The following is a 19,064-nucleotide window of genomic DNA, read 5'->3' as shown; positions in this document are numbered from 1 at the left end:
TCAGCGAGACGGAGAACCACCAGCGGGATGAAGATGGACCAACTGGATTTGTGTTCTCTCTTCTGTGTGACTAGATGAAGGGACTCCCACCTTCATTCATCAGCAGCGGTTAGACTGCAGAGCAAACAGATGCAGAAGTAAACATCATCAGATTATTTAAATTGACTTTCTCAGCATAGACCTTGCTGAGTGTTGACTCTTGTAGTTCTGGTTATGAGTTGTTCATCTCCAACCAATGAGCCAGAGAGCTGCAGCAGCGAGGAGAGCAGCTGCACCACCTCCTCCATTACTACCTCCGACCCGTCCTCTATGTCTGGACAGACTGACCCCCTAAATGAGGCCCAGCATAAAGCTCCTCCGCCTCCTCCCCTCCCCCCTCCTCCTCCCCCACCCCTGGCGACGACGCCCGCCAACCACAACCCAAGGAAAAAGCGCCGTGTGCGCAGCTTCTTCTGGAAGCCCATCCCGGAGGAGAAGGTGCGCGGGAAGCCGAACATCTGGACGCTGGCGGTGCGGCAGCAGCAGTACCAGATCGACGTTCGCTCTGTTGAGGAGCTGTTCGGGCAGCAGGAAGATGCGGCCTCGGCTTTACGAGGCACAACGGCGACAACTGGAACCTCGACTCGTATATCGAGGTCCCGCTCCTTTAAGGACAACAGCAGGAATGAGGCGAGTGCTGACAAAAATGGCTCAGTGATGTTACAACACAATAAACTCACAGTGAAATATTAATACAAATCAAACTTTTAACACAAGTACATTTATTCAGTGGGCAAAAATATCTCACATTTAGAAGTAATTGTTTAAAAAAAAATGCTACTCATTTAAGCATTGGCTGATCACTGATTTCCCAAAATTAAAAAAATTGGGCCGATTTATCGTCTGGGCGATTTATTGGTGCACCATTTATAGGGACCCAGGACTCTAATCAATCTGGAGAGGTTGACTAGTTTACAACCAAATCTTGTGACCCAGTGGAAATGGATTGTGCTGTGGTGTTAAAACACAGGCATGCATTAGAGATGGGTCTTTGTTTTTCTATTTATATTTAAATCGTATTCCATTTTTTTCTGGTTTCAGGTCAGCATCCTGGACTCCAAAAGAGCAATGAATGTGGGCATTTTCCTAAAGCAATTTAAGAAGTAAGTCAGTTGTAAGTGTGAAAGACCAGATTGAACTGTGTCCATAAGACACACAGTTGATTTTTTTTCTTGCTGTAAATGCCAAACATTTGTTATTTCATGCTGTTTTACTGATTTCTACAGTATACTGTTTAATGTTTATAGTTGTTTTATGTTCTAATCTGCGATGGTTGTAGCTAGACCCAGAAGCAGACTGAGTTGAGGTAAGTAAAGTTGAGGTTTTAAAAAAAAATAAATGTGAGCTTACAAAAAGAGCAGAACAGGACAGTTTAGGAACAAGGAACAACAGGAACCAGCAACAAAGAAGCAACAGAAGAATCCAGTCTCGTCAAAAGTAAAAACAAAAACTAAGGTTGATCTCAAAGGAACAAGAAAGTGAGAAATACAAGCACAGAAAAAAACATAATCGACAATGGGATCCCTCGGCCATGGCCGAATATAAGACACTGTGTAAAAAAAACAACAACATAAAACCAGAGCTGGTTGGTGGATTGGCCTCGGAAGGAGGGCCAGAAATGAAAAATAAAAGCAGTGGCCAGTGGAGACCAGTTCAGAATGTCTGCAGCAAAGAGGCTTAGAGACTAAAGGTTTGTAGTGAAGGTGTTGGGAAGTTGCAAGAGGCAGTGGACAGAGGACTGGTGACAGTGGCTAAAGGCTCTGATAGGCTGTTGATGGAGGCACAGGAACCTTGGAAACCAGCAACAGTGGCTCAGATTAATGAAAGAGGCAAGGACAGGTTTGTTATAGGACTGGAGGCTGATGGCAATATCTGAAGAATCCTTAGTGCCAATGTTGAAGGCAAAGGAACCCCAAAGGCCAGAGTACTAAATGGTCAGGAGACAAGAGGTGCAAGAACCAAGGAGTCTGTCGCTGATGGAAGGCTGGGAGCAGATAGTGATGGATGGAAAACCTCAGAGGTTGGCAACAAAAGAGCTTCATTCGACATTCCATTAGACTACTAAACTCCCATTATTATTTTTAATCTATTTATGTATATTGATACTTTTTATTATTACTTATTAATGATGCGTCAGTGGTAGGAGTTCGCTCTGCAGTCAGTGGATTGCCGGTTTGATTCCTGGTCTGTTCACCCTTGTCGTTTGTGTCCTTGGGCAAAACGCTTCACCTGCCTCACCTGCTGGTGTTGGTCAGAAGGGTCAAAAGGGCCGATGGTGCAAAGGTTTTAGCCTCACTCCTGTCAGCCTACGCCAGGCCAGGCTTCATTTACTTCAGAAATGTTCTCTATTTCTCCACATAAGTTTTAGAAATGCCAACATATATAAGATGTATATAAGTGTAAAAACAACTTTAGAACACAACAAACATAGAAACATAGAAATTTGCCAAATTCAGAACTGACTGAGTTTTCAACAAATTAATGAATCAATAAATTAAACATGCTCACAAGTACATGTTCACTTGTTGCAGATGCTTCACTCTGTGAATACATTTGGGGATTAAAATTCCCAAATTTTACATGATAACAATCATGAGTAAACATAACACATTCATTCAAATGATACAAACAGCCTTATAACGTTAAACATTTGATTATCTGTCTATGACATCTTCTAAACTACTAAACTTTATTTGAAGGCTCTGTGATAATGTTATAACAGCTGGAAAAATCTAAATAAACCCACTGTTATTTAGCATTATATTTGTTGTTTTTATTGACAGACTAATAAAAAAAAGCAGAAGAACTAGGAATATTTAAAAGGGCAGGCACAGAGGTGTTATGAATTTAAATTAGAGGAAAATTTGGGGAAAATTCCATACTTCCTGATAACTTCTTATCATTATATCTATATTTGTAAGTGCAATGTTGTCAGTAAAATTACTATAAAGCATTTATTTGCTTTCATATCCTCGGGCTTTAATTCATCTGCTGCCTTTTAATGAAAATACACTCCTAAAAATAAAACTCAACATGTTTTTATTTAATTTCTTTGACTTGTGAGAAACATACCTGATGCCATCTCTTAGCAAATTCTCAGTTTTAGGTTTAGTTTAATTCCTCACTGTGCTGAAACCTGAATCAATATGATGGATGTGATTTGAGTGAGAATATTTGGCAGATAACCCCTAGTCCAGTGTGTAGATTAAATTTATGAAACTAATCTCAAAATGAGTCCAACCATACTGAAACAGATAGTCGCAGTAGAGTTCAAAAAGGGTTTCCATGACAACAGATTTGCATAGCTCTCCAATATATTTAAATTGTATTTGACTGAGCCATTTGACTGACCTCACTGCAACAGCGTTTATTTCTGTTTGGGACTTTTTTATTTTTTTTGTCAGCCACATTTTATTATTGCTCTGTCTAATGCATTACATAAGGCCAGGTCATTATGTAATGTGAAATTAATTCCACTCAGTTTATTCATTAGTGTTCAGTGCTGTTTATATTTTATTACAAGAAGAATAAAAACAAAAAATATATAATTTGGATGTGTTTTGTGGTTGTTGTTTTTTTGTTAGGTTTACTTGATCCAATTTTGACTGTTCTTGCTTTTCTGGCATATATTCTGTATTGTTAACTCAAAAATCACTGTGGTCTATCTATGTGGAAACAGAAGACAATTGTAAGCACTAGATCTGGCAGGAAAGAGATGACAGAAGAAGGTCTTTGGTCAGAGAGATTTGACCAAGAAATAAAAATGTTAATCATTGCTAATACAGAAATGGAAGCCACTCCTCACTTAAAATTTGACATATTTGGAAAATACAGGAACTACTTATCACCTGCTAATCATCCTGACTGTGAAGTATGGTGGTGGCAACATCATGCTATGGGAAGGAGTCCACTATATTAGAAAATGTCTCTATGGTGATAATACTGATAAACAATTTGATGAGCAAAATTATTGAAAAAGCTACTTAAACAGTTAAATAGTTTCTTAACAATAACCAACCGCTTTGATGTCTTTCAGTCTGGTTTCCAGGCTCACTGGCCTAGTCAAAGTGTTCAGTAACATCAATATTAAACACAGACTGTAGTCGAACCACAGTGTTGGTTCTGTTGGACCTCAGTGCACCATGTGACACTGTTGATCATGACATGTTACTGAAACAACTAGAAAGTTGAGTCGGACTCTCTGGTCCTGTATTCAGCTGGTTTGAATAGAACAGGAATTTCTTTGTTTGAATAGAAAACTTCTCATTGAAGTGGACAGAAGTCACATGTGTGGTGCCCCAAGGTTCAAACCTAGGACCCCTCTTATTCAATATCTATATGCTCAGAGATCAGTATCCCCAGGAATTTAATGTTCTTGACACTACTTGGCTGATTTTTTCTGAAATCAACAATTTATTTTGTTTTGTTGACATTCAGGATTAGATGGTTTGCATCACACCAGTCCACCAGATGTTTCACCTCCTCTCTATAGGCCAGTTCATTGTTGTTCTTGATGAGACCCACCACTGTCGTATCGTCCGCATGCTTATTGACGTGGTTCATACTGAACCTGGCTTGGCAGGTTGAGTACTGCCCACTGCTCAGTACAGGGCAGTGAGCAGTGGGCTCAGTGCACAGCCCTGGGGGGAGTCAGTGCTGAGGGAGATCACCCTTGAAGTATTTTTCCCAACCCTCACAAACTGGGGTCTGTCTGTGAGGAAATCCAGCAGCTAGTTACACAGGGGGGGAAAGGGGTTCCTTTAAGCCCAAGGGGAGTTAGTTTGCTCACCAGGCGCTGGAGGATGATTGTGTTGAATGCTGAGCTGAAGTCCAGAAACATCATTTGCACATGAGTAGTCTTCTCCTCCAGGTGTTTCAGGCTCCAGTGCAGTGTGGTGGACACAGCGTCCTCTGGGCAGCAGATGGAGTGGTAGGCAAACTGGAGCAGATCAAAAGAGGAGGGAAGTTTTGAGAAGATGTGATCCTTCACCACCCCCTCAAAACACTTCATCATTATGGCAGTGAGAGCAACAGGGCAATAGTCATTCAGTGATGAAATTGTGGGTTTTTTGGGCATTAGAATGATGATGGCCATTTTGAAGCAGGATGAAATGACAGCACAGCTCAGTGAGGTGTTAAATATGTCAGTGAGGACGTGAGTCAGCTGGTCAGCACAGTTGTTGAGAACCAGGTCTCAAGGACCTGCTGTTATCAGGACATGTTACTTTATGCATATTGAATCTTCTCAAGATCCTCTGAACATCAGCTGTCTCCAGTCTGAGTATCTGCTCACCCAGATGACAGGAGAGTTGTTGAGGGCTTCAAAATGACCAAAGTACTTGTTAAGTGTATTCAGAAAGTATCAGTTGGAAAACAGGACAAATATAAAACTTTAATTTATGCACATTTATTGACTTACATTTATGAATTTAGATGTCAACGCATGCATTTTAATGGACAATGATTGACAGTAATCTTATCCCATTCATAACTCCTTGTGTTTCCATAGCAACTAAAACAAACAAGAAGCTGACGGGTTGTTTGACATCATCATGTTGATGAGAACCTCTATGTTCTCATCAATGATGTCATAACAGTTCAAAGAGATACAAGAATACAAGAATTCTCAGTTTGCTTCTCAACTTGGTTGGAGGTAGATCGATTCCAGAGAGACGACTTCAAACTGATTTTACAAACCATTTTAACTGTTCACCAAGTCAAGAGGATTTTTGATATTGATGGGACCTTGGATTTCTTGTTACGACGGGAGTTGAAAAGTTGTTAGGATAGAGCATAAGAGGCAAAGACGTTTTAGTAGAGAGCTCTGAGGATGAGAGATCAAAATACTTTGGTTTGGACTTTTTGGACATTGAACCCTGAAGACCAAAAGGACATGGAAGATTCTTCTTAGGATGAGAAACTTACCGTGAAAACCACAACTATGGATTTAACAGTAAAGGCATCAGGAGACTTTGTTGTTTTTGAAAGTCTCAATGTTCCTCATGACCAAATGGACCTGGATGTGTTTGCTTGCTCACAGGTTGTTTGAGTTACTTTTACAACCACAGCTAACTCTTTATCAACACAGACATTACAAACAGTGTCTTTACCAGTCTTCCCAAAAACATAGAGGACCTGGATGTGAAACCAAGATGTGACAGCAAGGAAATTGTGACAAATTTTGAAGAAATTTTTGAGCATCCTCTTAAGCAGAAGAAAACTCAGAAAATGAAATTCAAAATGACACAGAATATTTCAACAGCGTGGATGTTAATCTTGAGCCAACCATGTACTTTCGCAAATTTTCCAACTCATTCTTCAACACTTGGATGAATGCCACAACACATAGCATTATGAACTTGATTATTACCAGAAGGTTTATGGCTCAGTATCTGGACTTTCTACAGAGACTCCATTGTTTGTGAGGTTTTTCTTTACAGCAATGCACCATCCAGGAAGATATTTCCCCCCAGATGAAGTTTTTGCAGTTCAGAATGAAATAATTGAAACACTGAAAATGAAGGATGTGATACATCAGGACAAGCCAGGAGTCTTTTTGTTTGATATGTCACACTGTCTGACCCAATATGTCATTAACAGACTATGAGCTGTACACAGATGACTATTGTGAACAATGTCAGAAGTCTTCACGTGTTTTTCGTAACCTTGGTCCTGTCATTCACCTACCAAAGGAACAAAGAGACACTAGAACTACTCTTCTAAACTGTTTGTGGAAAATTTTGTGACACCTGCAACTCCAACATAAAGACAGGCGAACCAAAAGAAAACTGTGACACCAGTGGAGCCATGGAGAAAGAAGGAGACCATTGCTGGTTCATCAAGTCTGATTATGATGAGTTTCATTTTATCTGTGCTGTAAACTAAGAGCTGTGACTTAGTTTCTGAGTGATGGTAACCTTCATCAGGTGAAAACTTCACATCTTNTCAGATGTTCTCTCAGTCTCATAAATAAAGCATGAGTGACGTTGTGGTCCGGCTCTTAGAACAGCAGACTGATGCTGGCAACATGAGCAGGTTAGTGACGTATGCTTTATTAATTAGTAACTAGCTCTGGGTATCAGGTGGACAGCGCTGGAAACCGGTGGGAAAATTACCAGTAAACTCTGGAAGCATAGAAATTTGCCAGAAAGTAACTGTTTGTTGCTGTTTATTTATCATTAAACTCATGAGCTTAACATTCTGATGTGTAGTTCTTTTATTGAAAATTTTATTTTATTATTGTTATATCTTGGTGCTGACAGTAATGTATTGTAAAGTAAAGTTTTAAGTATTGTGAAGTTTTCATTGCAAGAATGATGTACTAACATAATGTTTGAAATAAATAAAGCATGTTTTGTATGGGATTTTAAAGGAGTCTTTGGAGTCCATTGTGGTGAGGGTGAGTGATCCCACTCCCACTGAGAGCCACAGCTGATTTAATAAAGATGAGACCAGCAGACTCAAGTTATCGCAGCTGGAAGTCAAAAGAAAAAACTGGACTTTATTTCTCTAACAATCTGTATGAAGTAACATGAACATGTGTTTAAATTCAATTCAGTCTGAGTTGGGTAGTAACAACTACAGTCGTTACATTTACTCAATTACATTTCGTTAAGTAACTTTTCTGAAAAAGTGTACTTTTGGAAGTATTTTTACTACACGGTACTTTTTACTTTTACTTGAGTAATTTTATTATGAACTATGCCTCATTTACTTGGAGGCATAGAAGCAAAGTGAAAATAAAGGATTTTCTACCCACTGAATGAAAAACAAGCATGTTTTAACCAAAAATTCAGCAGACAAAGACACACACACACCTGTAGTTTTTGTTTAAGTTTGATAAGTTTTATGTTGAAAGGAATTGATTCATAAACATTTGCTTTTGTCTGATTTTGTTATTTTTGTTACTTATATCAATTATTGTCATTTTGGTCCTTAAAATACCGTATTTTCCACACTATAAGGAGCACCTAAAAACCTTCAATTTCCTCAAAAGCCAACAGTGCGCGTTATAATCCGGTGCGCCTTATATATGGACCAATATTGAGCCAATATTGGAGAGTTGGTACTTTAACACTAATTGTCGTTATTGCATGTCAGCATTTCACAATCTGACAATCTTCCTTTGAATAACCTCGTTGTGTCTTTGTTGCTCCTACAGCTCCATGGCCGTTGCTGCCCTCTACCCCCTTCTCTCTCAGACTGCTCCGCTCAGCGAGACGGAGAACCACCAGCGGGATGAAGATGGACCAACTGGATTTGTGTTCTCTCTTCTGTGTGACTAGATGAAGGGACTCCCACCTTCATTCATCAGCAGCGGTTAGACTGCAGAGCAAACAGATGCAGAAGTAAACATCATCAGATTATTTAAATTGACTTTCTCAGCATAGACCTTGCTGAGTGTTGACTCTTGTAGTTCTGGTTATGAGTTGTTCATCTCCAACCAATGAGCCAGAGAGCTGCAGCAGCGAGGAGAGCAGCTGCACCACCTCCTCCATTACTACCTCCGACCCGTCCTCTATGTCTGGACAGACTGACCCCCTAAATGAGGCCCAGCATAAAGCTCCTCCGCCTCCTCCCCTCCCCCCTCCTCCTCCCCCACCCCTGGCGACGACGCCCGCCAACCACAACCCAAGGAAAAAGCGCCGTGTGCGCAGCTTCTTCTGGAAGCCCATCCCGGAGGAGAAGGTGCGCGGGAAGCCGAACATCTGGACGCTGGCGGTGCGGCAGCAGCAGTACCAGATCGACGTTCGCTCTGTTGAGGAGCTGTTCGGGCAGCAGGAAGATGCGGCCTCGGCTTTACGAGGCACAACGGCGACAACTGGAACCTCGACTCGTATATCGAGGTCCCGCTCCTTTAAGGACAACAGCAGGAATGAGGCGAGTGCTGACAAAAATGGCTCAGTGATGTTACAACACAATAAACTCACAGTGAAATATTAATACAAATCAAACTTTTAACACAAGTACATTTATTCAGTGGGCAAAAATATCTCACATTTAGAAGTAATTGTTTAAAAAAAAATGCTACTCATTTAAGCATTGGCTGATCACTGATTTCCCAAAATTAAAAAAATTGGGCCGATTTATCGTCTGGGCGATTTATTGGTGCACCATTTATAGGGACCCAGGACTCTAATCAATCTGGAGAGGTTGACTAGTTTACAACCAAATCTTGTGACCCAGTGGAAATGGATTGTGCTGTGGTGTTAAAACACAGGCATGCATTAGAGATGGGTCTTTGTTTTTCTATTTATATTTAAATCGTATTCCATTTTTTTCTGGTTTCAGGTCAGCATCCTGGACTCCAAAAGAGCAATGAATGTGGGCATTTTCCTAAAGCAATTTAAGAAGTAAGTCAGTTGTAAGTGTGAAAGACCAGATTGAACTGTGTCCATAAGACACACAGTTGATTTTTTTTCTTGCTGTAAATGCCAAACATTTGTTATTTCATGCTGTTTTACTGATTTCTACAGTATACTGTTTAATGTTTATAGTTGTTTTATGTTCTAATCTGCGATGGTTGTAGCTAGACCCAGAAGCAGACTGAGTTGAGGTAAGTAAAGTTGAGGTTTTAAAAAAAAATAAATGTGAGCTTACAAAAAGAGCAGAACAGGACAGTTTAGGAACAAGGAACAACAGGAACCAGCAACAAAGAAGCAACAGAAGAATCCAGTCTCGTCAAAAGTAAAAACAAAAACTAAGGTTGATCTCAAAGGAACAAGAAAGTGAGAAATACAAGCACAGAAAAAAACATAATCGACAATGGGATCCCTCGGCCATGGCCGAATATAAGACACTGTGTAAAAAAAACAACAACATAAAACCAGAGCTGGTTGGTGGATTGGCCTCGGAAGGAGGGCCAGAAATGAAAAATAAAAGCAGTGGCCAGTGGAGACCAGTTCAGAATGTCTGCAGCAAAGAGGCTTAGAGACTAAAGGTTTGTAGTGAAGGTGTTGGGAAGTTGCAAGAGGCAGTGGACAGAGGACTGGTGACAGTGGCTAAAGGCTCTGATAGGCTGTTGATGGAGGCACAGGAACCTTGGAAACCAGCAACAGTGGCTCAGATTAATGAAAGAGGCAAGGACAGGTTTGTTATAGGACTGGAGGCTGATGGCAATATCTGAAGAATCCTTAGTGCCAATGTTGAAGGCAAAGGAACCCCAAAGGCCAGAGTACTAAATGGTCAGGAGACAAGAGGTGCAAGAACCAAGGAGTCTGTCGCTGATGGAAGGCTGGGAGCAGATAGTGATGGATGGAAAACCTCAGAGGTTGGCAACAAAAGAGCTTCATTCGACATTCCATTAGACTACTAAACTCCCATTATTATTTTTAATCTATTTATGTATATTGATACTTTTTATTATTACTTATTAATGATGCGTCAGTGGTAGGAGTTCGCTCTGCAGTCAGTGGATTGCCGGTTTGATTCCTGGTCTGTTCACCCTTGTCGTTTGTGTCCTTGGGCAAAACGCTTCACCTGCCTCACCTGCTGGTGTTGGTCAGAAGGGTCAAAAGGGCCGATGGTGCAAAGGTTTTAGCCTCACTCCTGTCAGCCTACGCCAGGCCAGGCTTCATTTACTTCAGAAATGTTCTCTATTTCTCCACATAAGTTTTAGAAATGCCAACATATATAAGATGTATATAAGTGTAAAAACAACTTTAGAACACAACAAACATAGAAACATAGAAATTTGCCAAATTCAGAACTGACTGAGTTTTCAACAAATTAATGAATCAATAAATTAAACATGCTCACAAGTACATGTTCACTTGTTGCAGATGCTTCACTCTGTGAATACATTTGGGGATTAAAATTCCCAAATTTTACATGATAACAATCATGAGTAAACATAACACATTCATTCAAATGATACAAACAGCCTTATAACGTTAAACATTTGATTATCTGTCTATGACATCTTCTAAACTACTAAACTTTATTTGAAGGCTCTGTGATAATGTTATAACAGCTGGAAAAATCTAAATAAACCCACTGTTATTTAGCATTATATTTGTTGTTTTTATTGACAGACTAATAAAAAAAAGCAGAAGAACTAGGAATATTTAAAAGGGCAGGCACAGAGGTGTTATGAATTTAAATTAGAGGAAAATTTGGGGAAAATTCCATACTTCCTGATAACTTCTTATCATTATATCTATATTTGTAAGTGCAATGTTGTCAGTAAAATTACTATAAAGCATTTATTTGCTTTCATATCCTCGGGCTTTAATTCATCTGCTGCCTTTTAATGAAAATACACTCCTAAAAATAAAACTCAACATGTTTTTATTTAATTTCTTTGACTTGTGAGAAACATACCTGATGCCATCTCTTAGCAAATTCTCAGTTTTAGGTTTAGTTTAATTCCTCACTGTGCTGAAACCTGAATCAATATGATGGATGTGATTTGAGTGAGAATATTTGGCAGATAACCCCTAGTCCAGTGTGTAGATTAAATTTATGAAACTAATCTCAAAATGAGTCCAACCATACTGAAACAGATAGTCGCAGTAGAGTTCAAAAAGGGTTTCCATGACAACAGATTTGCATAGCTCTCCAATATATTTAAATTGTATTTGACTGAGCCATTTGACTGACCTCACTGCAACAGCGTTTATTTCTGTTTGGGACTTTTTTATTTTTTTTGTCAGCCACATTTTATTATTGCTCTGTCTAATGCATTACATAAGGCCAGGTCATTATGTAATGTGAAATTAATTCCACTCAGTTTATTCATTAGTGTTCAGTGCTGTTTATATTTTATTACAAGAAGAATAAAAACAAAAAATATATAATTTGGATGTGTTTTGTGGTTGTTGTTTTTTTGTTAGGTTTACTTGATCCAATTTTGACTGTTCTTGCTTTTCTGGCATATATTCTGTATTGTTAACTCAAAAATCACTGTGGTCTATCTATGTGGAAACAGAAGACAATTGTAAGCACTAGATCTGGCAGGAAAGAGATGACAGAAGAAGGTCTTTGGTCAGAGAGATTTGACCAAGAAATAAAAATGTTAATCATTGCTAATACAGAAATGGAAGCCACTCCTCACTTAAAATTTGACATATTTGGAAAATACAGGAACTACTTATCACCTGCTAATCATCCTGACTGTGAAGTATGGTGGTGGCAACATCATGCTATGGGAAGGAGTCCACTATATTAGAAAATGTCTCTATGGTGATAATACTGATAAACAATTTGATGAGCAAAATTATTGAAAAAGCTACTTAAACAGTTAAATAGTTTCTTAACAATAACCAACCGCTTTGATGTCTTTCAGTCTGGTTTCCAGGCTCACTGGCCTAGTCAAAGTGTTCAGTAACATCAATATTAAACACAGACTGTAGTCGAACCACAGTGTTGGTTCTGTTGGACCTCAGTGCACCATGTGACACTGTTGATCATGACATGTTACTGAAACAACTAGAAAGTTGAGTCGGACTCTCTGGTCCTGTATTCAGCTGGTTTGAATAGAACAGGAATTTCTTTGTTTGAATAGAAAACTTCTCATTGAAGTGGACAGAAGTCACATGTGTGGTGCCCCAAGGTTCAAACCTAGGACCCCTCTTATTCAATATCTATATGCTCAGAGATCAGTATCCCCAGGAATTTAATGTTCTTGACACTACTTGGCTGATTTTTTCTGAAATCAACAATTTATTTTGTTTTGTTGACATTCAGGATTAGATGGTTTGCATCACACCAGTCCACCAGATGTTTCACCTCCTCTCTATAGGCCAGTTCATTGTTGTTCTTGATGAGACCCACCACTGTCGTATCGTCCGCATGCTTATTGACGTGGTTCATACTGAACCTGGCTTGGCAGGTTGAGTACTGCCCACTGCTCAGTACAGGGCAGTGAGCAGTGGGCTCAGTGCACAGCCCTGGGGGGAGTCAGTGCTGAGGGAGATCACCCTTGAAGTATTTTTCCCAACCCTCACAAACTGGGGTCTGTCTGTGAGGAAATCCAGCAGCTAGTTACACAGGGGGGGAAAGGGGTTCCTTTAAGCCCAAGGGGAGTTAGTTTGCTCACCAGGCGCTGGAGGATGATTGTGTTGAATGCTGAGCTGAAGTCCAGAAACATCATTTGCACATGAGTAGTCTTCTCCTCCAGGTGTTTCAGGCTCCAGTGCAGTGTGGTGGACACAGCGTCCTCTGGGCAGCAGATGGAGTGGTAGGCAAACTGGAGCAGATCAAAAGAGGAGGGAAGTTTTGAGAAGATGTGATCCTTCACCACCCCCTCAAAACACTTCATCATTATGGCAGTGAGAGCAACAGGGCAATAGTCATTCAGTGATGAAATTGTGGGTTTTTTGGGCATTAGAATGATGATGGCCATTTTGAAGCAGGATGAAATGACAGCACAGCTCAGTGAGGTGTTAAATATGTCAGTGAGGACGTGAGTCAGCTGGTCAGCACAGTTGTTGAGAACCAGGTCTCAAGGACCTGCTGTTATCAGGACATGTTACTTTATGCATATTGAATCTTCTCAAGATCCTCTGAACATCAGCTGTCTCCAGTCTGAGTATCTGCTCACCCAGATGACAGGAGAGTTGTTGAGGGCTTCAAAATGACCAAAGTACTTGTTAAGTGTATTCAGAAAGTATCAGTTGGAAAACAGGACAAATATAAAACTTTAATTTATGCACATTTATTGACTTACATTTATGAATTTAGATGTCAACGCATGCATTTTAATGGACAATGATTGACAGTAATCTTATCCCATTCATAACTCCTTGTGTTTCCATAGCAACTAAAACAAACAAGAACCTGACACAGGTTGTTTGACATCATCATGTTGATGAGAACCTCTATGTTCTCATCAATGATGTCATAACAGTTCAAAGAGATACAAGAATACAAGAATTCTCAGTTTGCTTCTCAACTTGGTTGGAGGTAGATCGATTCCAGAGAGACGACTTCAAACTGATTTTACAAACCATTTTAACTGTTCACCAAGTCAAGAGGATTTTTGATATTGATGGGACCTTGGATTTCTTGTTACGACGGGAGTTGAAAAGTTGTTAGGATAGAGCATAAGAGGCAAAGACGTTTTAGTAGAGAGCTCTGAGGATGAGAGATCAAAATACTTTGGTTTGGACATTGAACCCTGAAGCCCAAAAGGACATGGAAGATTCCTCTAAGGATGAGAAAGTTACCGTCAAAACCACAACTATGGATTTAACAGTAAAGGCATCAGGAGACTTTGTTGTTTTTGAAAGTCTCAATGTTCCTCATGACTAAATGGACCTGGATGTGTTTGCTTGCTCACAGGTTGTTTGAGTTACCTTTACAACCACAGCTAACTCTTTATCAACACAGACATTACAAACTGTCTTTACCAGTCTTCCCAAAAACATAGAGGACCTGGATGTGAAACCAAACTGTGACAGCAAGGAAATTGTGACAAATTTTGAAGAAATTTTTGAGGAGAAGAAAACTCAAAAGATGAAATTCAAAATGACACAGAATATTTCAACAGCATGGATGTTAATCTTGAGCCAACCATGTACTTTCGCAAATTTTCCAACTCATTCTTCAACACTTGGATGAATGCCACAACACATAGCATTATGAACTTGATTATTACCAGAAGGTTTATGGCTCAGTATCTGGACTTTCTACAGAGACTCCATTGTTTGTGAGGTTTTTCTTTACAGCAATGCACCATCCAGGAAGATATTTCCCCCCAGATGAAGTTTTTGCAGTTCAGAATGAAATAATTGAAACACTGAAAATGAAGGATGTGATACATCAGGACAAGCCAGGAGTCTTTTTGTTTGATATGTCACACTGTCTGACCCAATATGTCATTAACAGACTATGAGCTGTACACAGATGACTATTGTGAACAATGTCAGAAGTCTTCATGTGATATTCGTAACCTTGGTCCTGTCATTCACCTACCAAAGGAACAAAGAGACACTACAACTACTCTTCTAAACTGTTTGTGGAAAATTTTGTGACACCTGCAACTCCAACATAAAGACAGGCGAACCAAAAGAAAACTGTGACACCAGTGGAGCCATGGAGAAAGAAGGAGACCATCTCTGGTTCATCAAGTCTGATTATGATGAGTTTCATTTTATCTGTGCTGTAAACTAAGAGCTGTGACTTAGTTTGTGAGTGATGGTAACCTTCATCAGGTGAAAACTTCACATCTTGTCTAGTATTGCTTTGCTCATAGAAAAACTTCTTTTTGACAATTTGAAACATTTCTCTTTTCTTTTTCTTGTGTATTGTAGATGCTTGCTGTAATTTCTGCTATATTTGTGATTAGTGTAAATTTGACTCATAACTTTAAATGTTTACCTAATTGGAATGTTTTGTATATTTTTTTTAAATTATGCAAATGACATTTTTTGTTTCTTCTATAAAACAAATACTCAATGCAGCTTTAGATTAAGTCTGTGGTGTGAAAATGTTCAGAAAACCAAATAAATACTTTCTTGTGTCACAATACTGTTTTATTCATACTAGAATGATCAGAACCAGCCAAAACAAACTTCAAAAAGCCTCAATGAAATACCTAGAAATGAGTGGAGGAGGGAGAATGATTCAGGACTTTTTCATGTAACTCTGTCTGTTTGATATAATCCTTCAAACCTGTTGATGTTTCACACACTGTGAAAGGCGATCAACTTGACATTTACTTTGTATGAGCTTCTGAGATCCTTTCTCTTTTTTTGTTGCAGTGTTGTTGTAAGCAAATATAAGGTTACAGGAATAAAAAGGTTCTGAAGTAAGATGAAGCCTGACTGAAGATTTATTTTATGTTTAGTCACTCAGTGTTCACATACCCAACTGAGACACATGAATCCATGTGCAGCTCAGCATGGGTTTTGTCCAGTTTAAATGTTAGCAGTTGAATAAAAACTGACGTCTAAGATAACTGAAGGGAGGAGTTTCTCATTTGTTTACATCCCTCGCATAAGATGGGTCAGTGGATAATCAGAACTAGCTTCAATTTGGTGCCTTTGTGAGCACGAGGGAGGAACAGGCATTCACAGAAAGCACCTGCACAGCTTAACTAAAATTAGATGTTTGTCTTTAAGGTCAAACCGCTCCATTGTTGAAGACATCCGACGTGGAGAAGGGAAGATTTATGGAGCCGAGCTGCTCAAAGACCTGCTGAAGCTCCTGCCCGATGCACAGGAGGTCTGTGTGTTTGGCCTGTGTTCACGTATGAATGGCGAAAATACTCATCAAAGACAGTTTGTCTAAAAAAAAAAAAAAAACACTATAGATTCTGCTCAGCTTCCGCTCGCTTTTTATCTTCTCTGCAGATCAAGAAACTGCAGGCTTTTAAAGGAGACCCAGACAAGCTGACACTGGTTGATTCCTTTATGTACCTCCTAATCCAGGTGCCACGGTAAGTTGGTCTCAGTGGTGGAGCGGTGCATGCAAAGGCATTTCCATCAAAAGGGAATCTGTAGTCAGCAGTTTTTGACAGATAATACATGGTTTATCCTGAAGTACTGCATGAAGATGATTTCATAACCTTTCCAGGGAGTTTGCAGGAGACTGGAAATGTTTTGCTGAATAACACAGTTCATACAGTCAACATTCCTCAATCTTATTTAATTGGTAGAAAAATCAGAAATTTATTTTGGTGTTAGTTTCCAGATGGAATGATTGGAGGAGGCAGTATAAACTTGAGGCCATGCTTAGTTCCATTGCTGCATTTATTTTAAGCTTTTTAATTAGTGACTCTCGAAATGGTTTCCTGGTCATTGCCTTCCTGCCCAATTCAGCTCAATAACAATTCTCACTTCCAACGTAGTCTGGACTTTCTCCCCTTCACTTGGATTGTCTTCTGTATATTTTCTACAACTGTTATGAAAGCAGACCTGTAACTATTTGAACCCAGTTTAAAAGGTGATTCTGCCTCATACTGATGTGAACTTTTGACTTTAATAACCTGTTAAAAACCAGACCCTTGTCCTACGCTATTTGCTTCTTCCCGAGGGTCTGGGCTCTCAGCTACTGAGAAAAAAATTGCCTCCTGGAGGCGTGGCCTGTGTTGAGGTTTAAATTTTTCCCAATCTCTAACATTTGCCTGTGACATATGCAATGCGCCAGTTTGACACTATGAAGCTTACCTGAAATTGCCTGCACTGTAAACAACCACCCTCAACTGTAAAGAGAGAAGAGCCGATTCAAACGAGGCGGCTGTTAACGTTAATTCAATATTTGGAAATGTGGCCAACATGGACTGAATGGTTTCATTTACTTCCTCTGCTGCCATTGCTAAACTACAGACAGACTGCAATTCTAAAACAGCGCAGAAACTCAACATCCTTTTAAAACTGCTCCTTCTGTTCACTGATTAGCCAGTATAAAATCTACTGGATTGAATCCAAGTGAATGGAAGAAAGACCAGACTGTGCTGGGAGTGACTTTGTTTTTTGAGTGGACTTGCACAGGAAGGCAATGGCCCGACTAGACTTTAAGGAAATTTTTTAAAATCTCAACAACAACAACACCAAAAATAAAATCTCTTTTATTATTCTGCCATTCAGCAATTATAAATATTTTTGGTTTTCATAATAGACCTAAAACAAAAATATGTTTTATCTAGCATAATCTCAGTGAGAGGAGAAAAAAAAACAGTTAAAAGGGTAAATGAATAACCAGTTTCAACTGTAGCCATCTAAAACTCAGTTCCATGTATGATAAATATTCTGTTTCCCCCAGGATTCAGTAACATTTGAAAAAACAACCAGAAGTCAATGCTCTTAAAAAAGAGATTCAGCAGCTCTCCTCTTACTGCTTTGGTTTGTAGGTTTGAAGTTCGGATTGAGGCCATGGTTCTCCGTGACGAGTTCTCACCTTGCAGCGCTGCGATGAGCCATGACATCGATGTCATCCGAGCTGCTACTGAAGGTATGATGCACATAAAATATGGCTCCGCATATTGTTTGTGCATACGCACGCTTTATACATGAGCTCAGTTTCTAACCTAACCAACATATTTCAATTTCATAAATATTCAGTCCTATTTATCTGACATATTTTTCAGTTTTAGCATTTAAATAAAAGTTTTTGACATTTTAAGTAAGCTCCATAGGTTTTCCATTTTTGCACAGTCATATTTTAACTTTCAGCTTCAATCTTTTAACGTTTGTACTAAATCAGACTGAAAAAAAATATGAATGTACATGTACAGATAAATCAGAATGTCTGAACTTGTGTTGTTATCCTTGAGCTGATGTTTTCCTCTGGAGTCTCTAATATGTTCCTGTCCTGTAGAGCTGATGAACTGTGAGGAGCTTCATGCCATCCTTCATCTGGTCCTGCAGGCTGGAAACATCATGAACGCTGTAAGAGTTTAGCCTCATTAAACACTCACATTAGTTATTAGCATGGAGCCATTCTACATATTATGTGAAATTTGTACTTTTAAATCATATTTACTCTCTGATTCGGGCCACCTTCTTTTTAACAACTTCTTTTAACCCTCCTGCTGTTTTAGTGCAACACTCAGGAGTAGTGCAGCAAATGTCATAGTCAAACAGCGGGGAAGCGGGAGGGTCATCCCATCAGACCGTCAGTTTCCGAAACAACAACAAAAAAAAAACTCATAAAAGCTCGGTGCGACTCCACTGGACTGCGCACAGAGTTAAAAACTCATGTGATCTAATTAACCCATCATTTTAGATGGCAGGAGGGTTAAACTTACCACATTTTAGTTTTCAGCTTTGTAAAAACATGATTTTGATGTTGTAAAGTTTTACTTGGCACTGTAAAGGTGCATGAGGAGATGCTTACTGCACAGAACAATTAGCTGTACTCATCTACAGTGTTCTGATAACATTTTGCTTGTGTTTCAGACACAGTGATCACCTTTTGCATCTGCTGAATATTTATCTGTCCACAGGGCGGCTACGCAGGAAATGCTGTTGGATTTAAGCTGTCATCTCTTCTCTCATTGGCCGACACTAAGGCCAACAAGCCGGGAATGAACCTGCTGCACTTTGTTGCTATGGTTAGTAAACCTGGAGATATAATCTATC

General features: G+C 39.4%; 1 protein-coding gene across 1 annotated transcript; it reads left to right on the top strand.

Moving 5' to 3' along the window:
* The first annotated feature begins 8 nt into the window (after positions 1-8).
* LOC106942979 (FH2 domain-containing protein 1-like) lies at positions 9-2,105 on the top strand. The gene is made up of 2 exons (XM_015026322.1): positions 9-669; positions 1,081-2,105. Exons 1-2 carry the CDS (start codon positions 214-216, stop codon positions 1,144-1,146), a joined length of 522 nt encoding a protein of 173 aa, XP_014881808.1. The 5' UTR covers positions 9-213; the 3' UTR covers positions 1,147-2,105.
* The last annotated feature ends 16,959 nt before the right edge of the window (positions 2,106-19,064 follow it).

Source organism: Poecilia latipinna, unplaced genomic scaffold (assembly GCF_001443285.1).
Source record: "Poecilia latipinna isolate Pla-1442-1.1 unplaced genomic scaffold, P_latipinna-1.0 Scaffold4748, whole genome shotgun sequence".
Taxonomy (NCBI): domain Eukaryota; kingdom Metazoa; phylum Chordata; class Actinopteri; order Cyprinodontiformes; family Poeciliidae; genus Poecilia; species Poecilia latipinna.
This window is presented reverse-complemented; position numbering and strand designations above follow the sequence as displayed.

What these genes read in the sequence shown, in the direction of transcription:
- LOC106942979 (XM_015026322.1), top strand. Translation starts at nt 214, where the DNA reads ATGAGTTGTTCATCTCCAACCAATGAGCCAGAGAGCTGCAGCAGCGAG. An exon ending in AGGACAACAGCAGGAATGAG is followed by an intron (nt 670 to 1,080) that starts GCGAGTGCTGAC and finishes TTCTGGTTTCAG; the next exon opens with GTCAGCATCCTGGACTCCAA.